Raw genomic sequence first — 25,016 nt, 5'->3', positions numbered from 1 at the left:
AGCAAAGAAGGGATATCTCCTTTCTCAAGTCTTGGAAGGTTATATTGCTGTGCTTTCTGAATTAAAAAAAAATAAGATTGCCTTCATTTAAAAATTCTTAGGGTTTTTTTTCCAGGAAAATTCTAGAGACAGATTGGCATTACTTAAGAAAACTGAAATCCATCAATTATGGGTTTTAGTGGTCATTTACTAAGGTACATATTTGTGGTCATTATATACTTCCTCTCTGTCTACCTGTTATGTAGAGAAGATTAAGGCATATCAAGTATAGAAGTCTAAGTTTGTAACACAAATATAAGATGTAATGGTGAAATGTACATTTCAAAATGTTTATGCCAATTTGACTTTTAATAGTGATTATCTTAAAATTTTCAGATAAAAAAATTCCCTTAATTCTTTGAATTTTTATCAAATATTTTCCTATGGTCTGATATTTAGAAGTAAAAATACTATTCAATATAGTGATTAAAATAAATATAGACACATTTGCTTAAAACCTTTGATACTCTCTTTTGTGGTAGTCAAATATTTTTGCAGTTGGTATAGTCACAAAACACAAATTGGAAAATTTTTGAGAAAATTACTTCACATTTAAAAGCAACACTACATTGTGATTTTATAACATTATCATAATAGCAGTAACCATTGCACTTAAGTATTGTTTATTCTAGAAAACTAAAATAGCCCTGTATTTAAAACAGAACAATGAAAAACAAAGCAGCACCTGTTTAAGAAGTTAATTTTCAACCAGATTATTATTTAAATCCATAACTGAAAGAAAAGAACATCATGTAACTTTTCTTCAATAGAATTTTTGTTTTTCTTTTAATGTTTACTTGTTTGAGATAGGCAGACAGAGTGTGAGTTGGGGAGGAGCAGAGAGAGAGGGAGACACAGACTCCAAAGCAAGGTCCAGGCTCTGAGCTGTCAGCACAGAGTCCGACATGGGGCTCGAACTCACGAACTGTGTGATCATGACCTGAGCCGAAGTTGGATGCTCAACCGCCTGAGCCACCCAGGTGCCCCTCTTCAACAGAGTTCTTGAAAATAACTCATTATTACTTTTCGATCAGTTTGCTTTCTTTGAATAAAAAGAATTTCAGTGATTCAGTTTCAATCTTTACAGGCATAATAAATTAGAATATGGTGGATCCTTGATTATATAGACTAGTTGTAGACTGGTGTATTTGGTAAATTTTTTATTTTTGTTACAACCATATAACCATAACTTGGTTATAACCAAGTTGTCAATTTCTAAAGAATTATTAATAAAGGTAAAAATCAGTGGATGACTTCTTGAACCTCACTTTCTTTAAGGAGCCAAAAGACCTTAGGTATCTTCTAAAATCTTGAATGAATGTATGAATGTCATCATGTTGTATTTTTTTTAAAAAAAATTTTAGGTTTATTTATTTATTTTGAGAGAGAGAAAGTATGAACGAGAGAGGGGCAGAGAGAGAGGGGGAGAGAGAAAATCCCAAGCAGGCTCCACATTGTCAGCATGGAGCCCAGTGCAGGGCTTGAACTCATGAATGATGAGGTCATGACCTGAGCTGAAATTGGGAGTCAGACCCTTAACCAACTGAGCCATCCAGTTGCCCCTAGAGTATTTTTTCTTAAAGTTTATTATTTATTTTGATAGAGTGAGTGCATGTGTGTGGGTAGGGCTGAGGGGAGGGGAAGGTGAGAAAGAGAGAGAGAGAGAGAGAGAGAGAGAGAGAGAGAGAGAGAGAGAGAGCGCGCGCGCGCGCATGCTCCTTGCTGTCAGTGCAGAACCTGACCATGAGATTGTGACCTGAGCCGAAATCAAGAGTGGGACACTTAACTGACTGAGCCATCCAGGTGCCCCTAGAGTATTTCATTTTAGCTACAGAAAGGTGTTTTTTTAATGTTCCTTTAAAAAATGTGCTTTGATATCAGTTTGCTAGTTGTTTATTTCTCATAGTTTGAAGTACATGAAATCCCCTTATTTGTATATTTTAAGTTTGTGAAGTCTTTAGTAGTGGAAATGTATTATAAAACTGAGAGATTAAGGTAATGATATGAAAACATGTCTAGGATATTAAAGAGATTTTATAGAAATCTGGCGGTTAACTTGGAATATACATTTTCAAACATTTTCCTTAATAATTTCAAAAGTAGAACAAAATGTATGGAACAAAATATGAATCTTAACATTAAAATAGTTATCCATGGGTCAAATATGCTTTTGAAATGTTTATTCTATACAGGTTTTTGTTTTGTTTTGTTTTTTGTTTTTTGTTTTTGTTTTGTTTTCTAGTTTGAATTACTTGCCAACAGTTTAAAGAGATTTCAAATAAAATTCTAGATTTCTAGCTTTCTTGAAAAAGTTGAAGCAGAGTAAAGGTGTTCCAGTTGTTCACAGATCCCATCCTCTTGTACAGTTTGTTTTGTATTTTGTCTATTTGTCTCATTGTCCAAGAGCCAAATATAGTGCAGGAGTAAAGAATGTGAGCTCTGGAGCTAGACAAGATAGGTTCAAATTCTGGCTTCAACACTTACTACTTGTGTAACTGCAGACAAATTAGTTAATCTCTCTGTACCTCTGTTTTCTCTTTGGTAAAATGGTGATGAGTGTATGTCAGTAGGATAGTTGGGAAGATGAAATGATGAGTATACATGAAGCATTTAGAGTGGTCTGTGACTTAATAGTCATTGCTCAATAGATGTTAACTTTGATTAATAATGTTTTTTGCCTGATGCCATCAGGCATTTGAGTTTGGTGGCTCTTCTCCATAGTAGAGGACTTTAATCTGATTATTCATTTGGTCAGCAAAATTCATCAGATTCTGTTTTATAGTATATGTAACTGATCATTTACTTTTTCCTGTCCTCTACTGCATTATATTCCTCAGAATTCCTTCTGTATTGTAAGTGCTAAATATGTGTTGATTGGTTTGCATACACAAGCAGCAAATATTGACAGTTGTCTAGATTTATGGATTTAGGATTTGATTTTTGGCTTTAGAAATTCTTACTGTATGTTGACAACAAAAGTTTTCCGCCTTGTCTAGTGTTGGTTTTGCCTACCCCTTTGCTCTTGTTTTAGCCACAATCTAAGGCGAAGAGGATTTTTTACCATCTGATTATGAATGTGGGTGGGTGAGAGTTGGAGGGTTCTGGTAAAACTCAGAAAATGTACTAAGTATTTTACAGAGTGAGAGCTTTAGGGAGAAACTAAGCAGGATAGAGGAGCATTTTATGTTGGGAAGAAAAGGATTTGTATATTCATGGGCTTTTCTGGAAACTTTCCTCCATAATTGTCGCCCTATCCTGTAAAATTATGTACTCATTTTTGTTGGTCTTGCTTTTCCATCAGTTTTCATTTAGTCTTCCTATCATGTCTCCCCTCTCTTGAAACTTAAAATTTCATGTGTTAACATTATTTTGGATGAAAATTAGAGCCCAGTTTATATTTTTGGAAGATTATGACTTGAGAAGGTAATCTGTAGCTCATAGACATAGAAAATTTACAAGTAGTGTAGCTTAAACATGTAAAAATAATTAAAAATATCTTTGTTTAAATTGGCATTGTCTATAGAAATCAGAATCAAGGAGGAAAACCTTCAAAACAATTTTAAAAATGTGGTTATTTATATAACTTTGCCTTTTTAAACATAGTAATACCAGGGGTAAAAGTCATAAAGTAGATATAGATATATTTGGGTGCATAGCAATGAAAAAGTTACTTATGTCACAGAAACACCATGTTATTTGAAGACAGACACACTCAGAAAAATATCTATATCACATGACAAAGGTTTAATATTCTTCATATTTAAAGCATGCTTATAAATTATGAAGACGATGATAATAATAAACTCCATCCACAAAAGATAATAAGTAAATGTCAGAGAAAACATATGAATCTTCAGTAATCTCACTAGTTATCAAGCAAATGCAATATAAAAATTGACTATCACACTCCTCCATTAAATGAATTACCCATTCCCTCTGTTAATGAGGGTCCAGGGGAATGAATTGTTCTGTATGCAAATCTTTCTGGAGCATAATTTGCTAAAATATATCATAGAATATTATTTTTTTATATACATGTGTTGGTCCAGCAAAGACACTTTTAAGAATTTATCTTAAGGCAATAATCATAGATGTGACACAGAGATATTACTAAAGATATTCATTGTGAAACTGTTTATAGTGTTGAACAACTGAAAGCATTCTGTTTACTAATAAGGAATTGGTTATATAAACTGTTATAGCTATTTAATGGAATACTAGGGATCCATTTGAAGTTATAATATGGTCTTTTTTTATGGGGTAGAAAATACCCACAATAATTTATATAATCAGTATATTTAACATGGTAGATCACATTAAAATAAATTTGCTTTAAATGCCCAGAACAAAGTCAGAAAGGATATGTGTAATAAACTGAAATGTTAACAGGGGTGTTTTTAGTTAATACAATTATGAATGATCTTATTTTGCTAAATTTTCCGTATTTTGAAAGTTTCTATTGTAAATGTGTATTATTTCGGCAGTGAAACAAAAGGATGTTATAAATGGTATGGTAATTTAACTTACAGTTTGACTTTTTGTGCAGAAGTTTATTGAAAATAAGTGTGATTGAACATTGAGGTAATGGTTACCAAGGAAGTTCAGATTTGGGGAGAAATTATTGAAATGGAAATTTTGTGCCAGTTTTCACTTCTTTGCCTATTTCTGCCAATGTGTTGTAACAGTCCCTGAAGCCTGTGGAAAACTTGTTAATGTCTGTAATGCTCATTTAATCATTTCAATGTTGTATTTATTCCCAGTCATAGCAAAAAGAAGAAGTATAATTTTCCTTTTTTTTTTTTTTTTTTTTAATCTCCCAGGTAGTCACTTTCAGTGACATTGTTCGGTTCTCACAATGTATCATTCCTTATCTGAAACTAGACATCCTCTGCAGCCAGAAGAACAGGAAGTGGGCTTTGACCCCTTGTCAAGTTACTCAAACAAGTCTGGAGGTGAGTTTTGTATGCAGATACATTCTATGGTTACTGGGAAATGTAGCAGAGAGCCTCCAGTTAGTTCTGCCTACCTTATGTGTGTAATTCTTTACATGAAGCTGAGCAGGGCAACATGAAGCACACTTCCCTGGATAGGTGGAGAGCACTCTGACAGTAATGAACACCACAAAACATCAACTTTCAATTATAGACAGAAGCATTAGCCAAATGTTTAATGCACCGTCATTCTTTAAAAAAAAAAAAAATCATTATCTTAAATAATTACTTCAGCATAAGGATGTTGAAATCAAAATTGCCTTTGTCAAACATCTTTTAAAGAAGTCTAGCTTTTGGTGTTGATTTTGCAGGGATTTTTTTTGTCTTTTAAAGCAAGTTGACCTTATTCCAGGATAAAGATTTGTCTGATTCTTTTTTTTCACCACTAATTAAAATTTGTGTCCTACTTTTAAAGATCTATGCATTGAAATTGTTAAAAAGAGACTGTTAAAAGTAAACTGTATTCAGGGTCTACCCTATAAAAATTTATCAAATATGTATGTTTCAGAATTCAGTGTTGTTTTCTCAATATTAGTAATAATATAGTATCTTAAAAGGAAGCAGTTTATGCAGATTCCTAAAGCCTTATCCTTGTCTTTGGTTGATTCATTGACTCAAGTAACTACTTAAAATTTTTCAGTCATGACGTACATACATCAGGATTATGAGATTGATTTTAAAAAATCATAACTGGTCAAAGTGATTCACATGTGTTTTGTATACTTCAGATACAATTTTTTTTTTTTCTGTATTGGCATAAAGGTCTGCTATTAACTTGTGTTTTGGGAATTTAAAACCAATGATTGATGTTTTAAAGTGGTTATTTCTTTAGTGATTAAGCCTTGACTTTATGGAGTGCATTTATGTTTTTTGTGCATTTTTACTGCCTTCTGTGTCATACAAATTCCATTGTTATTTTTGATGAAAATGATATAATTTGCCTTACAACTTATTTTTGTGATTTTACTTTTTATTTTCATATGTGCATTTATGAAAAGGTCACAAAAAGACTGTTGTTCAAGGTTTTGATCATATGAAAAAATTGTTATTGTCTCATTTTCATTTCAGCATCTTAAACATTTCAGTGGTAAGAATACTACATCTCCTAGTGATGTTTGTTTTTTAAACATAATACCTATAAGAAACACTAATAATTAAGTCAAATTATTTCACAACCACTTCAAATTATTTCACAAGTCAGTATTTTAAAAGAAAAAATATTTTTGTGATAAGTATATAAAATAATTTCACCAAAATTTTCTGATTTATGTGCTTATTTTAGAACAGCGTGTGTGTGTGTGTGTGCGTGCGCGCATATTTTTCCTGGCCTACTTCATTAAACACTGAGATTCTATTTTTTTTTTAACTGGTTAAAAAACATTTTAAATTAATTTTATCCTTTATTGTTTGCAGGAATGAGTAGTTACCTTTACTGAAAAGGCTTTTCGTTTATATCCTAGTCTAACATTTCTATGACATACAAAGTTATTAGGACTGAATTGATGTTTAAAAGTGCCATTAATTCATTTACCCCAAATGTTCATTAACAATGTAAATGTATGCTGATGTTCTATGAGACAAGGAAGTGACTAATGACTCTTCCAACTAACAACACTTAAAATGAATAGAAACTTTAGATAGCTAATCTTGAAGTAATCAAGACCCTCATTCAGCTTGGCATCTCTGTATGCTCTAAAACAGCTGTCAACTGTTAAAAATATATACAAAACACACATACGCACACGCACATGCAGAAAGAATGATATGTAAATATCTAGTTCTTGAAAGCCATAAAGGTTACTAACCGTAGTGGGTTTTGTGCATTGTATATGTAAATATTTTATATGAAGCATCTATTTCATCTTCTCAGATTTCCTTTTAGCAGAAAAACATGTGTTGCATTTTAATAGGTTTGTCATATTTATTTGAAGAATCATCACCTTTCTAGTATGTTTGTTTATTTTAACATATGTATTTCATGGGGTTCTCCACGTATTTGAAGCCGGTTACACATTTTTCCCACCAGGGAATTTATGGCAAATGGAGGACTCATTTTGTAAGTAGTCAGGCACTGGACTTAATCAGTGATTTCCCTGTGTGCAAGGCATGGGTTTTTGGTCTTGTTTTTAATTCCTGTTACAGATTCCATAAGTAAACAAATGAGTCTTTAATTTCTCAAAACTGAAATTTTAACATTTATAAAGAAACAGTATATTATTGAGTTAAATGATCCTGAGTATTCTGGAAAGGATAAATAATAATAGCCACATAATTGGAATAATAAAGAGAAAACGGTTTCTCATTGATTTATTTTCATGGATGGTGGAGGAAGGTGGGTGAGATCAGAAAAATGACCTTTTTGGATATATACATACAGAATTTTCCATGGGAATCAAACTTTTAACTGCTTGAATTTCTTTTTCAAATAGAGAATAGCATAGAAATTATGACATTTTTCTCTGTGCCCTATTTGGTCATATACATAGTTTACTACTTTAAATTTCAAGATCTTTGATCAAAGGGCATTAATTAGTAATTGGCAAGCTACCTGTAATTCAGTTGAAACTATTAAAAAAACCCAGAATGTTTGTTCAACTATTCATGATTATTCATTGTAGGAAAAGAACATTTTCCTCTATTAAGTCTCTTTTGAGAATAGCACTTTGTTACATATTGCCAGAGTTTTTAGCTTCAATTTTATATGCCTTCTTACTTACAGCTTTTATAGTATTCAGATAATTACTTAATGTAATGCTTTTTATATAATATCTGTTTCAAAGCTTTCTTTTTATTTTCACGGATAAAATATTTAGTAACCTAACTAAAAAAAAAAAAAAAATCCAAGACATTCAGAATATCCTGCCTACTCCATTTTTGACTCTTGTAATTTTGGTTTTGTCCTCAGTCTTCTTTTCTTTCTGTTATAATATCATAGAATTGTAGAACTACATGGGAGTGCCTGGCTTTATTGCTAAATGAGTTGGTATTAATTAAAATAGTTCACTGAAATTGATATAATAAAATGATGCAGCCCTATTATGATCTTTAATATTGTTTTCCATATAGTAGAAGTGGATTTAGATTTGAGTAAAAGATGAATTTGTTTTGGGAAGATACCTGACAAAAGTATAGGATGCTAAGTTATCTTATTTTAAACCCTGCCTTTGCTCTAATTATAATTAGCAGGAGTCATTTTAGGGAGGGAAGACAATCTTCCTTCCCTGGCTTACAGCTTTTAAGTGGTTTTCCATTGCACTAAAAATAAAATCCAAACTCTTGACCATGATGTTCATGGCTGTCCTGCCTGTCTGAGCATGATCAGATGTGCTAAGCCAGTTCTAAACTCTGGGCCTTCCCACATGCCATTGTTCTCTGACATTATTCTTGAATCCTTCACAGCACTCATCCTTAAATGTAATCCTACATTTATTTGTTTCATTGTTTATTGTTTGTCTCCTTGTCTAAGTGTAAGCTGTATGAGGGCAGGAACTATTGTATACCTATTGGCCTGTGGACACTACTGAATTAACTAACAGATGAATGAATTGTGTTTTACCAGTCTAAATTCCTTCACTTACTTTGATTCCTTCAATAATTATTCCATGTATCTTTTTTTCCATCTACTTTTCTCCTTTGTGTCTTAAGTTGTAATGTATGAAGTCTGTTTTATTCCCTGATTATTTTAGTACTTTAATTTTGTTTCCTTTAGGGCTTCAAAAGTCAGTATAATCTCCTCTCTTCCTTTGGTCTCATTGACCTCTCCTTCTTTGAAATCCTTCTTAAAATTCACTTCTTCCATTTTTTGTTTCATTATGACCCAAATCAAAATTTCCATAAGGAACAAATGGAGAGAGCTTTCTGGCAAATAAAGGTCAACTGTGATATCCTTATGAACCCACAGGAAACATTATTTAGCAAGGGAAAACTAAGGAAATAAATGATTATTTGTTCAAGATATTTGTGGCCATAACATGCAGCATAGACTAAAGTATACTTACATTTAATATATATGCTTCATATATGTAGCTCCTAGTGAAAATTCTAGAAGATACTGTTCTTAATTTTTGGTTTATACAACTTACCAATACAAATATTGTTAACTTTGCATATGAAACATTGTGGAATCAACACCTATTGTGGTATAGGCTTTTCTTAAGTTTGCATCACTTCTAAAGTTTGTTGTCATTCAATAAATATTTATTGAATATGTTTCAAATGATGGAGATAAAACATTGGAAAAGATAAACATAACTCTGAGTGTTAGTTGTAATGGTTAATAGCCAGGGTTGGGGGACCAGGAAGAGAAAAGTAAGTGGCCAGTTAAAATGGAGAATGTAAGTACTTTCCAAAAGTAACTAATAGTATGCTCAGGTAACATAAATTTGTGGTAGTTGTGGGTCAAGGAAGGTGTGATATCTAAGACACGATCTGGGGCTGTTTGGGTGGCTCACTGGGTTAAACATCCCCCTTCTGCCCAGGTCATGATCTCATAGTTGGTTAGTTCAGGCCCCGCATCAGGTGAGCATGAGCCCCCCATCGGGTAAGCACTGGCCCAGCTTCTGGTGAGCTTGAGCCCTGCTTTGGGTGAGCCCTATCTCTCTCTCTCTCTCTCTCTCTCTCTCTGCCCCTTGCTCACTTGCATACTCTCTCTCAAAAAAAAAAAAAAAAAAAAAACAAGAAGAAGAAATAAAAAAATAAAGACACAACCTGAAAGATGAGTAGCTGTTAGCCAGTTAGCCAGTGAGTAAAGAGTATGTGCTACGTGATTGCCTTTTCTACCTTTTTCAGTGTGGTTGGAGGCTAGCATTCAAAGGAAGAATGGCCACAAATGAGACTGATGACCAGGGCCAGGAAGCCACTTGATCCTAAGAACAGTAAGCTAGTGAAGGAATCTTATTGGCAGAATTACATTTTAACAAGATTATTATGGCTACAGTGAAGAAGTCATTGCAGTGTTCTAGGTAAGAAATCATAGTGGCCTATATTGGGAGAGTATAGAACTGGAAATGGAGAGAAGTGGAAACGTTTGAGAGATATTTAGTAGGTAGAATTGACAGCACTTGATATTTGGATATAAGGAAGTGATAAGGGTGAGAAGCTTGAAGTGACATTCAGCTTTGTGAGTTGACCAGTTTTGTGGTAAGGCCTGTATTGAGGTAAGGATCTCTACAAGGAGGAACTTTATGTGATGCAGGTAGAATGGGGGGTGGCAAAGAAGATTGTAAGTTTAGTTTCATGTGTGAGTTAGAAGCGCCTTATGACATTCAGATGAAGACATCCTGAAGATTTTGATGTATGGGTCTAAAACTTAGTGTACAGGTTTGGGCTGGAGATAAAGATTTTCAGCTTAAGTGTGGTAGCAAAATACAGTGTGAATGATTGTGATCACCCAATAACAGCACCTCGTGTGAGAAGAGGACCTGGAAGCAGTCTTAAGGAAAGCCAGTTTAAAGACCTTGTAACAGAGGAGGGTATTGTAAAGGAGACTAAGAAAGAGTGGCTAGAGAAGTAGTAGGAAAACTAGGAGAGTGTGGAGTCAAAGAAGCCAAGAAGTTAAGCAGAAAATAAACAAAACCGCCCAAGGTTAGCTAAAGGTTTAAGCAAATAGAAGTATGCACAGGATAGAGTCATTGTAACAATGACAAGCAGAGTGCTCTGTAATCTCAAGAATCCACAGTCTTGAGTACTCTATATTCATAACTGTAATTTATATTACAAATAAACTAATCGTGCTCTGTACTAAACAGGTATGAGGAATAGAGGGAAAAGTAATGGTAGTACTTAAAAAATTTTAAATCAGTGGAAGAAATGTCTGAGGGTCTTGGAAATGTGCAGTCTAGAGCCAAGATGGAGGGATTTGTAGACAGAGAGGGGTCACTATTTTCATCGTAATAATAGGAGGGAAGGGGAAAAGAAGATAAATTTAGATACAGTAGGTTCATTAGTTCAATAACAGAGTTCAGGGCAATTATCAATGATGTTTTAATCTCTTTGATAAGTTACGGTGAAGTGATTTGCTGAAAGTGAGTGATAAGATGAAGTATTTGAAGATTTGTGGAGAGTGACAAAGGTTAGGATGATTTGATAAAGAATATATAACCTTGGGGACCAAGTTGAGATAAGACATATAATTTATAGGCATACAAGCTTATAAATTTGCATGATTATGTCCAATATAACTCAGCACCTAGGATTTGGTTACAAAGAAGAGCAGTCCTGGGACAAAAGGTATAGGAGGTACACACAAGCAAGGAAGTAGATGCTGGAAAAATTTATTGATGGTTTGAGAATATAAGAAAGTTTACTATCATGGAAGGAGATTCTAAGAGGGCAGAGTAGAAAGTTTTGGAAGCGATGGAGGAGTCCAGGGAGATGAAGTATAGAGTAGTGTAGTGATGGGAGTTATGAAGGGGATATGGGAATAGTACATGAGTATTTGTTAATTTGATGGAACATTGTTAAGTGGTAACCAGCAAACTAGCTCCATACCTTCACTAATTCTCTGTAACAATCTGGATCTGCACTAATTTAGATAGGTTTTGGTTTGAAGTCTTTTTAAATTTAATCTTAAAGGCTTAATTTTTTTAAGAGCAGTTATAGATGCACAGCAAAATTAAGAGGAAGGAGATATTTCCCATCCACCCCCCCAACAGAGTGGTACATTTATTACAACTGGTAACCTACATGGCACATCATAGTTACCCAAAGTCCATAGTGTACATTAAGATTGACTCTTGGTAGTGTATATTCTATGAGTTTAGACAAATGTATAAAGCATGCATCCATTGTTACAGTATCATACAGAGTATTTCAAAAAATCCTCTGTGCTCAGTCTATTCATTCTTCCCCCAACCCCTGGCAAACACTCATTTTTTTTAAAATTTTTATTTATTTGAGAGAGAGTGAGTGTGAGTGGGGGAGGGGCAGAGAGAGAGGGAGACACAGAATCCAAAGTGGGCTCCAGGCTCTGAACTGTCAGCACAGAAGTCACGAACTGTGAGATCATGACCTGAGCTGAAGTCGGATGTTTAACCAACTGAGCCACCCAGGTGCCCCACTGATCTTTTTACTTTTACAAAGTTTTGCAAGAAGTATCTTTTTAATAAAAAATTCTTCATGGAGCCCAAGTGTCCATCGATAGATAAATGGATAAAGAAAACACAAATACACACAAACACATAAACTGAATATTATTCAGCCATAAAAAAGAATGGAATCTTGCCATTTGCAACAACTTGGATAGAGAGTATAATGCTAAGCAAAATAAGTCAGAGAAATACAGATAGCATATGATCTCACCCATATGTGGAATTTAAGACATAAATCAAGTAGGCAAAAGAAAAAAAAAAAAGACAAACCAAGAAATAGACTCTTAACTATGGAGAAGAAACTGATGGTTACTACAGGGGAGGTCGGTGGGGAGATGGTGACATAGGTGATAGGAATTAAAGAGTACACTTATAATGATGAAAAATAATAAAATACAAAAAATAAAGCAATGTCTTTTAAAAAAATTCTTTGTAGTTATCAAGGTAAAAGGCAGGTTAGTGAGATGAAAACTATAAGACTATAAAGCTATCAAGAAAAATGGGAGCTTTGTTGAAGGTAAGATTGTTAAATAGGGTGACTTGGAAGTTCTTCAGTAACAACAACAAAGATAAATAAAATGATGGTTTAAAACCTGTCTTCTTGAGGCGCCTGGGTGGCTCAGTCGGTTAAGCGTCTGACTTCGGCTCAGGTCATGATCTCACAGTTCAGGGGTTTGAGCCCCATGTCCAGGCTCTGCCTGACAGCACAGAGCCTGCCTGTGATTCTCTGTCTTCACTCCTCCTCAGCTCATGCGCATGCACGTGCTCTCTCTGTCAAAAATAAACATTTTAAAAAATATATTTTAAAAATGTCTCCTTAAGAACAGATTTTGTTAAATGCTCTGACAATAGGTAGAAATGAAATTAGAGAGTGATGAATATGCCATCCACGCCCAGTTTCTCTACATCAGGCTGTCCAAAGGGAAGTTGAAAGTGCAACATTTCAGCTTGAAAGGATGTGAGTTAGAGATCTGAGATCTCTAACTCACTCCTTCAGAGATAATCAGCTCAAAGTATGTGAGACAGATATTAATCCAAAGACAGGAAAAGAGCTGAAGATTGCTATATAGAAATTCTCCATGATTAGAAATTGGATAAATAGAATAGTATTAAAAAATATTGGAGGAATAGTTAAAGTAGGGGAAAGTTAGAGGAGTGCCAGAATTATAGAAACTACAGATATATGAGAGCTTCCAGAAGGTCCAAAGAGGTCAATGCTTCAAGGATTGCATAGGTAAAAGAGTACAAAAAGAGAAAATAAAGGATTTGGTGATTGGAAGAATACTGATGATCTGTAATTAGTGGGTAAGCCATTTTCAAGATACCATTAACTCATTTGAGTGGATGGAAGTGAACTAAAAATCTGATTCAGAATTAACATAAAAAGATAGCAGTTAAATGTCAATGGCAAAATAGTTGAATAGTGAGGAAGGGCCGATTTACTTTTTAATATGAGATTTGGGTGGTTATACGTGAATATTATGTATTCATGCTCTCATGGTGAATTGAGATTTAGCAAGTTAGACATTTTAACGTTAACAGTGGCACTCACTTCTTGTAAAATGTAGATCCTTGAAATAAAAGACTTGTCTTCAGAACTTAATTCTGATCCTTTTTTTTCCCCATTGAGTTGTCCATTCCTTATTAATTGCATCTGGTTTTTAGTTTTATTTCAAATTTTCTTTTGGCATGGCAGTTCCCTTTATTTACCTGAAGAGAGAGGCTCTTTTAGAGTTGGGGTTGTGTGAAGAGTCATTGAGTCACCTTGTGGCTATACCTAACTGTTACTCATTTCCCAGGGTCTTAGGATCAAAGGAGACCTCACTCTTGTCCCTGGGGGAGACACAAACTATAGCCCTGCAAGAGCTCTTGGCACTACCCCCTTGGGCACAAGTTGGTCTGCAAAGGAATGTTTCTTCTACCATGCTTAGTCAGCCTTTACCCCATTGGATCTCCACAAATGGGAGGTCGTGTGCTGGTGGCTTTGGTTGCCTGGGTCTAGGAATAACTAGAGCAGGTATAGGTGATTCAGAGCGGCAGTACTATCTTAAAACCTTAAAAAAAGATAGTCAAAAAACCCCACTTAGGTGAAATGATAGTGGATTTCTTATCAAAGAATTATGTTACTTGCTTTTACTAATTAGTGGGGCCAGAAAAGAGCCAGAGGAGAGCCAGAGTTTTGGCTGTTTAAATAATGACAAATCCAGCTCTAAGCTCACAGGACTTAGAAAAGTATTTCGGACTTATCACCTGGCATCTCCTACAACAGCTCCTTCTTATTCATTTACATATTAAAACAGATCCCCCTCCCCCATGGCGTAGTAGTGAAATGAATAATTAGTCCCTTACAAGTACAATTCTCCAGGTCCCTCATGCTGCGTCTAACTCCTTTCGTAGCATTAACCAATTTTAAAAACTGTATCTATCTAAACTACTGTTTTTAAAGATCACAGGCTTTCTTACTTTGATTTTACTCAATTAGAGGTAAGAGTGGAATATCCAGGGAAGTTGAAATTGCAAGAAAAAATTTAAATCTTACTCTGGGAGAATAATCCAGGACCTCTTCAATCCCTCTTCTGTATTTCTCCTGCTCTTCCTCTAGCGGAAATACCCCAAGACCTATTATTCCCAAGTTCAAATCCTCGCCTTTGCTGTGCTATGTAATACAACAGCCAAGTGTATTTTTCAAAAGAGCTTTTATATTTTGGTAAAATTCTCTTTTCACCTAAGAGTAGTTAAAGAAAAAACATTTAAATACCATTATACTTGGATATTCGTAAGTTTTTTTTGTAGACTTAAGCACGTTGTGTGTTTCACTTAAAACACTCAATTTTTACAATTGTTAAAGATCCAGTGATCTTGTTAAATAGTGAGGATGGAGAATAGTCAGTTTACTGCACAGAGTTTTAATCTGTATTGCACTGGTAGGTGTTGATACCTACTTCATATTTTAACAGTTTAGAAATTATGTAATTTGTAATAAAAAGAGGTAGCTACTTGGTTATTACTGTGATTTTCCTTCATATTTGTAAATGTAGATTTTTCTGTGGTTGTTCTCTAACATTATCCTTAAAAGATCTCTTTACAAAAGCTTTGAAAACATACTTTACCCTATTTATGTATTGTTAATTTGATCTGAAGCATTTTTTTAATGTTTCTTTCTTTTTAATTTTTTAAATGTTTATTTTTGAGAGAGAGAGAGAGAGAGAGAGAGAGAGTGAGTGAGTGAGAGTGTGTGTGGCGGAGGGGGAGGGCAGAGAGAGAGAGACAGGGAGACACAGAATCTGAAGCAGGCTCCAGGCTCTGAGCTGCCAGCACAGAGCCCGATGCTGGGTTCAAACTCACGAACTGTGAGATCATGACCTGAGCTGAAGTCAGAAGCCTAACCTACTGGGCCACCCAGGTGCCCTTGATCTCAAGTATTTTTTATTCTTAACTTGTATTTTGCAAGTATTAAAAATAAGTTAGTTTGCTGTCACTATACTTTTGCTGTAAGGAGGCCTTGCTTATTAATTTAATAGGTGTTCTGAAATATGAAATCATTTGCATGTAATACTTGTACTTTACTCTGGAGTTTGACCATTTACTGCTCCTTGAATTTCCTGAGAAGGAATCCCATGTGTGGAATATAGGAAAGCACACGATCAGAAATATTATGTTAGCTTCAAACTCTTTTGTTTTCACATTTTAGGAAAATCTGAGTGTTTCAAATATAAGAAATTAAGAAGCTAGTAAGTCATAAAAATTGTAATATCTCAAGTTATTTATTTTTTATTTTTTTAATATTTATTGTCACGTTAGCTAACATACAGTGTATACAGTGTGCTCTTGGCTTCAGGAAAAGATTTCCATGATTCATCACTTACATACAACACCCAGTGCTCATTCCAACAAGTGGCCTCCTCAATGCCCATCACCCATTTTCCTTGCCCCCACCCCCCCATCAACCCTCAGTCTGTTCTCTGTATTTAAGCATCTCTTAAGGTTTGCCTCCCTCTCTGTAACTATTTTTTTTTCCTTCCCTTCCCCCATGGTCTTCTGTTAAGTTTCTATAGTTCCGCATATGAGTGAAAACATGATATTTGGCTTTCTCTGACTGATTTATTTCACTTAGCATAATACTCTCCAGTTCCATCCATGTTGTTGCAAATGGCAAGATTTCATTCTTTTTCATTGCCAGGTAGTATTTCAGTGTGTGTGTGTGTGTGTGTGTGTGTGTGTGTGTGTGTGTGTGTATACATACATACATACATACATACATACATATATACATACACATACAGCACATCTTTATCCATTTATCAGTCAATGGACATTTGGGCTCTTCCCATAATTTGGCTATTGTTGATAGTGCTGCTATAAACATTGGGGTACATGTGACCCTAGGAATTAGCACTCCTGTATGGTTCAAGTTATTTACTTTTATTATGTCTCCAGTATTAAACATATAATTTATTTGAGTCTTTGGAAATGATTTTCTACCATTTCGTAATTATTGTATTCCTATACATTATAGTGATTGTTTTATCTTTTCGGAATGTACAAATACGTTGTTTTAGTCAGAAAAACCACCCTCTAGCCTTAATTTATCAACAGTGAGAATGAACTTTTACTTAATCAGGTCACATACATGGCAATGTGTGAGCCAAATACATTTATGTTATGGGAATATGTGTGCTTCAATACTAATAATTCTCCTGCTTTCCCTTTTCTCCTCCTTTCATGTTCCAAATGTGGAGAGACTTAAATACAATTGACTTCCTAGCATTTTCATTGAATGACAATTTTAATAGAATATGACTGATTTTGACCAAGCTTAGAACAGTGCTATCAGTTTGAATCTTTAATTAGTCTTGTGAATAGATCTGTTATTATGAAACTTAAGGTTCGCTCTTTCTTTCTTTCTTTCTTTCTTTCTTTCTTTCTTTCTTCTTTCTTTTCTTTCTCCTCCTCCTCCTCCTCCTCCTCCTCCTTCAAGTAAATTCTATGCCCAATTTGGGGCTTGAACTCATGACCTTGGGATCAAGAGTCATATGCTTTACTGACTGAGCCAGCCAGGAGCCCCTGAACTAAATAGGTTTTCAATCAGACGTGTTGACATGACATGTTGACATTTTCGTGATACTCGATTAATGAATAGAGATTCATAGTGGCATATAGATTTTATCACATGCAGTAAGGGCTGTAGGCCACAGGACTTCTCATTCATTCATTAAAAAATAGTTATTGATCATCTAGTATTGGGAGATAAACTGTTAAACAAGTAGACCAAGTGCTTTCTCTCAGTAGAAATCACATTTTACCATGTGAATGGTAAAAAAAAAAAAGTAAGGAAATAAAAAATACATATATAAGAAAGTGATAAATACTAGGCAAAACATTAAAATAGGATAATCTTATGAGGAGTGACTAGGTGCCTACTTCATATTGTCACAGATTTCTCTAAGAAGATGATATATCAGCTAGGTGTAAATGACAGATGAGAAGGAGCCAGGCATGCAAAATTGGTGGAGAGAGAGAGAGAGAGAGAGAGAGAGAGAGAGAGAGAGAGATTGAGAGCGAGAAATATCAGTTCTGAAAAGGGGAAGAGTTCATACAAAGGAAGTCCCTAACCCAGTGTAGGAATAGGCCTGTCATATTCGAGGAATTGAAAAAGATCACTGTGGCTGGGCCATCATGGGTGGCATGGCAATGGCACAGGATGGGCCTAAAGGCAGAGGCCAGATTGAGGATTTTGTAAACCAAGCTGAGGAGTGTAGATTTTATTCTAAAGACTGGGAGTTATTTAACAGTCTGTATTGTTATCTCTGTTGAACAATTAAATTTATTCTCAAGAAATGAGGGCCGTAACTATTGTTTTTTATTTTAACATTTATTTATTTTTGAGAGAGAGAAAGAAAGAATGAGAGCAAGGGAGGGGCAGAGAGAGCGGGAAACGCAGAATCTGAAGCAAGCTCCAGGCTCTGCGTTGTCAGCACAGAGCCCAATGCAGGGCTCAAATTCACGGACTGTGAAATCATGACCTGAGTTGGATGCTTAAATGACTGAGCCACCCAGGTGCCCGGGGCCATAACTATTTTTAAAATATGTATTCTTATGACTTGATACTAGGCATTTAGTAAGTAATGACTGATTTACACAGTTGTATGATTTTTAAAATATATTTTCACGTTGCAGTTCTCTGTACCAATCTTTATTGATTTCCTCATTCTCAACATTTTAACTATTTATAATGGTGAAGTAATTTCTGCTTAATCTGAGATATAAGAATGCCTTAAAATTAGCCATTTATCTAAAACTCAGTTGCTTGTACATATTCTCTTTAAGGCCCTGCTAAGGGTATTAAAATACTAATATTAAATGCAGTCTAGTGTGACCTTTTCTATATGACCTATTGTGTGTGTGAGAGAGAGAGAGAGAGAGACAGAAAGAGAGAGAGAGAGAGAGAGAGAGAGAAAGAGAGAGGGACAGAGACAGAGACCTTGGGGGTGGGGGCATATAATCATTTTCTCTTTGCTGATGTAATGGAAAATTTGCTCCTCTAGGACATATTAGAACAATGTATTTAATGCTCTTCAATTTAATTTGCTAGTATCACAATTAATACAATTAAGGTCACTTGAAATGAAACTATTAACAAATTGAGTAATTTACTTTAACAATGTCAATGTGTTCTCACAATTAGATTTGCTTTAATTAGTGTACAAGCTATTATTTAATAGCATACTTCACATAGAAAAATGTAATAATGTATTCTCGGTTTCTTGTAACAGAAAGAAAGAAACTTTTAATGGACTGAGTGATTTTGTGGAAGAGCTGCTAGATATAAAGTGATGGAAGAGAAAGTATAAAGCTAGAAAGCAAAGCTTAAAAGAATGTAAATAAAAAATATCTTTTTTTGGCTCTTACCAATACATGTCCTATGTATCATTGTTTAAATAGTTTTGGAAACTTTTAATGGTAGTTAGGAAGGGAACACAAATCCTGGAAAATTTTAAGTGTTAGTTTTATCTGGTTTTTGCTTATAAGATTTTTGAGTATCTAATCACTGTAATAATGGAGAGGAATAGAATGATGTGGAATATAAAAACGGTAGGAAGCAAAAAAGTTTTTATTTTCAAATCTGCTTTTAAAAACATTTTAGGGGCACCTGGGTGGCCTGGTTGGTTAAATGTCCAACTTTGGCTCAGGTCATGATCTCTCGGTTTGTGGGTTTGAGCCCCACGTCAGGCTCAGATCCTGGAGCCTGCTTTGGATTCTGTATCTCCCTCTCTATCTGCCCCTCCCCCACTCAGGCTCTGCCTCTCTCTGTCTCTCAAAAATAAATACTGTTTTAAAAAATTAAAAAAGAATTTCATACGAATATTTCTTACCTAAGAATTCACTTTAATAGCCAATATAATAAAAAGCTCTTCTTCTACTCAGCCTACTATGTGTTGAGGTCAGAAGACCCAGGGATGAATAAATGGTTATATTTCTGTTTCTATATATGCAGAGTAAGGGGAAGCAGATGAATTGTCAACCAAGTCATAATTAGCAAGGTCTCCTGTTCTCTGTAAACATGACAGCAAGATTTGCTATCATGTAATCAAGTGGTGATTTTATGTGGAAGGGATATAAATGCAATCCAGATAATTCAATACTCTAATCTTAAAAATTAGTTTGACAATCTTTTTTGCCTAGTTTGATTGATTTAAGTTTCTGTTGCATTCATCTTCTTTCCTTTTTCGCCTTTGGTTAATGACAACATTTTGTAAAATTGCAAGTGAAGAAAGAAGCAGGCATAAGAGTAATTAGGTAAATAATATTTAAATGTAAAATGCAAGAAGCTTAGAGAATCCACAGACTTTGAAAAATTAACTATAGTTCTTATTTCTAGGGAGGGGGTTCATAGGAGTAGAGTATATTTAGTTTTTCAGTACTTGTAAATGTTTATACAACAATCTCCCATTGGTTTTCATTATTTGTCCCCAGTTCTGACTTCACCTTACCAGGTTCTTAGATGAGTCAGAATAGTGTAGCTTCTAATAGAACAACTTAGCAATAGTGGAAAATTAGTTCAGGTAATTCTCTAAATAGTATCTTGAGTTTAGCATGGGTAACCTGCTGCTTGGTTGGTATGTGTATACCAACAGTTCTCATTTGGCCCTGATTAGATTCTCATTATACCTGATCTCTAAATTCTATCTTGAATTTTAAAATGATTTGTCTATTGATTCCTTGGCCTATACTATAGAATATTAGAAAAGTAACTGGAATCGATTATTAAATGTTTGATCTTTAAAATGGAATAGATTTTTAAAAGAAACATTGATTGGTTTTATCAAAGAAAGCCAAGTATAAGAAGTTAATTGCTTTTTTCTAGCAGCCTGAGTTTTCTTAGATTAAGTAAAGTTTTAAAGAAACCTCAGAGACATTCACATCCTGGTTCTATGCATTTGTTCAGTCACTTCCCCGTGTGACTAGATAGAATTTATCTATTATAATCTAAGTTCCATCCAGAATAGCCAACACAACATGGAAAGAGAACAAAGTTAGAAGACTGACACTGCCTGACTTTAGAGTAGAGAGCCCAGAAATAAACCCATACAAATACAGTTAAGTGATCTTGACTAGATAGTCTTCTCAACAAGTAGTGCTGGAAAGCTGGATATTCACTTGCAAAAAAAAAAAAAAAAAAAAAAAAAAGAATGCCCCCAAAACAAAACAAAGTGTAAACATAGATTTTACACCTTTCACAAAGATTAGATCATAAACCCAAATGTACAAATGTAAAACGCAAAACCATAAAATTCTTTGAAGATGATATAGGAAAAAATCTTTGTGATCTTTGGTTTGGCAATGACATTTTAGTTTCAAAACCAAAAGCATGATCCATGGAAGAAAAAATTGATAAGTTAGACTTCATTAAGACCATTTTTTTCTTTGAAAGACACTGTGAAAAGAAGGAAATAAAAGCCACAGACTGAGAAAAAAGTCTGCAAAACATAGCTGATAAAAAAATAGTGCCCAGGTGGCTCAGTCAGGTAAGTGCTCAGCTCTTGATTTCCACTCAGGTCATGATCCCATGGTTTGTGGGTTTGAGCCCACTTCCGGCTCCATGCTGACAGTGCAGAACCTACTTGGGATTCTCTCTGCTCCTCCCCAGCTCTCATGCACATGCGCTCTCTCTTCTCTCTCTCAAAATGAATAAACATCAAAAATATGTAAGATAGACAAAGAACATTTATAACTCGACAATACGCAAACAAACAACCCAGTTAAAAAATGGACAAAACATCTGATCAGAAACCCCACCAAAGAAGATATACACATGGCAAATACACTTAGGGCAAGATACTAAATATCATGGGTCATCAGGGGATTGCAAATTAAAATGAGATACTGGTACACACCTTTTAGAATATCTAAGACCTAATACACTGACATCATCAAATGCTAGTGAAGATGTAGAATAACAGGAACTCTTCCTTCACTGCTGGTGGAAATGTAACATGGTACAGCCACTTTGAATGACAGTTTGGAACCCTTTTTTTTTTTTTTTTTTTTTTTTTTAATGAAACTAAACACACTCTTACCCTATCATCCAGCAGTTGCACTCCTTGGTCTTTGCCCATATGAGTTGAAAACATATAAACCTGCACAGTGTTCATAGCAGTTTTATTCATAATTGCTAAAACCTGGAATCTCCCCAGATGGCTTTTGGTAGTCGAATGGATAAACCTGTGGTACATGTATGCAGTAGAATCGTTACTCATTGATAAAAAGAAATGACCTGGTAAGCCATAGAAAGACCAGGGGAACCATAGATGCATATTGCTAAGTGAAAGAAGCCAGTCTGCAAAGCCTGCATATAATTCCAATAAGATAATATTCTGTAAAAGGCCAAATGGTGGAGACAGTAAAAAGACCAGTGGTTGTCATTAGGGGTGGGATGTAGTGTGGAGGGAGGGATGGGTATATAAGTGGAGCACAGCGGAATCTTTACGGCAGTGACACCATTGTGTATGATACTGTAATGGTGGGTACGAGTCATACATTTGTCAAAACCCATAGAGTGTGGGGCGTCTGGGTGGCGCAGTCGGTTAAGCGTCCGACTTCAGCCAGGTCACGATCTCGCGGTCCGTGAGTTCGAGCCCCGCGTCAGGCTCTGGGCTGATGGCTCGGAGCCTGGAGCCTGTTTCCGATTCTGTGTCTCCCTCTCTCTCTGCCCCTCCCCCGTTCATGCTCTGTCTCTCTCTGTCCCAAAAATAAATAAAAAACGTTGAAAAAAAAATTTTTTAAAAAATAAAATAAAAAAACCCATAGAGTGTACAACATAAAGAGTAAATCATTAATTATGGACTTTAGTTAATCATAATGTATTACTATTGATGCATCAGATTACATATGATGCATATGTACTACTCCAATGCAAGATGTGAATATTAGGGGAAACTATGTATGTGAAGGTGAGGGTTGTATGAGAACTCTATACTTTCTGTTGTTTTTTTTTAAAGTAAAATGGCTCTGAAAATAATATTTATTGGTTAAAAAAAATCTAGGGTTCCTCTTTCATTGCTTTTTACTTCTTCAAGTGGTACCATACCTTTTCCCTCCACTCATCATGCCGGTTTAACATAGAATATACATGCTTAGCCTGTTTGAAATATACAGAATACTCAGGACTAGGGATTCTTGAAATAACAAATTATTAAAAAAAAAAAAAGTATGCTACCCTCTCTGTTTACAACTGTCAATTAACTCAAACCTTTTTAGTTGGTAATAGTTCTGTTTCCTTCCTGAAAGAGACTGAATCCTCTTATAGTCTGATCCTTTGCAGAGATACTCTTTATCATCAGCATTTCCTACTACAAACCGAATCCTTTGTTTAACAGTTTTTTTAAAGCATTTTCTCTTCATTTGTGAGCACACCTCTTCTTTGTATGATTCTGTTCTTCATTCTAGATTGGAAATCATTTCACAGTCATTGGAACATTCACTCAGCCATACTTTTGGAATTTTTCTAGGATTTTGACAGGCCGGTTACCTATAATAACAGGGTCAAAGAGAAATCTTAGTTTCACTGTCATATGTTAATCTTAGGTAAATTTCTATACTAGATTGTTTCTTAGAACTGAGGTTGGCATTTTTTTTAAGGTCCACATAGTAAATATTTTAGGTTTGTGGGCCCTGGCATTTTAGCCTGAAAGTAGTCATAGACAGTTTGTAAACAAATGTCTGTGGATGTGTTTCAGTAAATGTTACTTATCAAAACAGGAGGTCAGTCAGTTCAGACCATGGAGTGTAGTTTGTTGACTTATGTTTAAATTTTTTTTAAATTTGATTTGAGAGAGAGTATGTAAGAGTGTAAGTTGGGGAGAAGGGCAGAGGGTGTGAGAGAGAATCTTCAGGTTGACACATGTTGACCCCTGTTTTAGAAAGAATAACCATTACTGTGTTATTAAAACAAATATATATAATGCAAATGTGACAGGGAGTAATTGGATATTCCTTTTTCCAAAATTTTCTTTAAATACAGTATCTTAAGCTCTGGGTTTGATAGCATTGAGACTATTAAACCAAAAGTGTTTCTTTACATGTATTTAGAGGCTTCTTGTCAAAAAGATATTTTTATTATGAACCTTAATATACTTGCTGAATTTATCTGGCTTGCAATTATGCTAATTAAAGAAATACACTGAGAGCGCCTGGGTGGCTCAGTTGGTTGAGCGTCCGGCTTCGACTCAGGTCATGATCTCACAGTTTGTGAGTTCGAGCCCCGCGTCGGGCTCTGTGCTGATAGCTCAGAGCCTGGAGCCTGTTTCAGATTCTGTGTCTCCCTCTCTCTCTGCTCCTCTTCTGCTCGTGCTCGCTCTCTCTCTCTCTCTCTCTCTCTCAAAAATAAATAAACATTAAAAAAAATTTTTTTAAATACACTGATTTTTGTACATTGATCTTGTATCCTGCAACTTTGTTGAATTCATTTATTAGTGTGAGTGTGTTTGTGTATTCTTTAGTATTTTCTCTATAGAAGATCATGTCAACATTTAATAGCAGTCATTGTACTTCTTCTTTTTTCAATTTGGATGCCTTTTCTTTTTCTTGCCTAATTACTCTGGCTAGAACTTTTAGTACAGTGCTAAATAAAAGTGGTGCCTTCTTTGTGATTTTGGGGAGAGCTTTTAGTCTTTCGTCATTGATTAATGTTAGCTCTGAGTTTTTCATAATAGCCCTTTTTTATATTGAAATTTCCTTCCATTCCTAGTTTGTTGAGTGTTTTTATCTGAAATGGATGTTGGATTTTGTCAGATGCTTTTTCTGCACCAATTGAAATGATCATGTCATTTCCCCCCCTTTATTTTATTAATGTTGTGTATTACATTTCTACACTGAACATTTTGCTTTCCTGGGGTAAATTCCACTTGGTTATGGTGTATAATATTCTTAAAATGCTGATGGATTTGGCTTGCTAGCATTTTGTTTAGGATTTTTATACTGATATTCATAAAGGATATTGGTCTATAGTTTTCTTATAATATCCTTATCTCACTTGGTATCAGGGTAATGCTGGCCTAATAGGTAAATGCTCTCTCCCTTTCTAGTTTTTGGAAGAGCTTGAGAAAGATTGGTGTTAATTATCATTAAATTTGGTAGAATTACCAGTGAAGCCATCTGGTCCTGGTCTTTCGGGGGGGGGGGTATTTTGATTATTGTTCTAATCTCTGTACTTCTTACAATTTTGTTCAAATTTTTTCTTTCTTCTCCATTCAGTTTGTGTGTGTCTAGGAATCTGTTCATTTTATTTAGATTATCAAACATGTAGGTGTATAATTGTTTCTAGTAGTTTATAAAATCTTTCTTATTTCTGTAAAGTCTGTGGCAGTCTCCACTTTCATTTCTGATTTTACTGTTTTTC

At 34.8% G+C, this 25,016-nt stretch overlaps 1 protein-coding gene across 9 annotated transcripts in view; it reads left to right on the top strand.

Moving 5' to 3' along the window:
- Nucleotides 1-25,016, top strand: part of TBC1D5 (TBC1 domain family member 5) — a 536,588-nt gene that overhangs the window by 186,636 nt on the left and 324,936 nt on the right. For all 9 annotated transcript variants that reach the window (XM_042999057.1, XM_042999056.1, XM_015539905.2 and 6 more), the window contains one exon: nt 4,860-4,991. In XM_042999057.1, the coding sequence (XP_042854991.1) occupies nt 4,895-4,991 (97 nt within the window). In that variant the 5' untranslated portion in view covers nt 4,860-4,894. The remainder of the gene's footprint in view (nt 1-4,859; nt 4,992-25,016) is intronic.

The sequence above is a fragment of the Panthera tigris genome, chromosome C2, assembly GCF_018350195.1.
Source record: "Panthera tigris isolate Pti1 chromosome C2, P.tigris_Pti1_mat1.1, whole genome shotgun sequence".
In the NCBI taxonomy this organism is placed as follows: Eukaryota; Metazoa; Chordata; class Mammalia; order Carnivora; family Felidae; genus Panthera; species Panthera tigris.
Note: the sequence above shows the minus strand (reverse complement) of the source record. Positions and strands in the feature narration are given on the sequence as shown.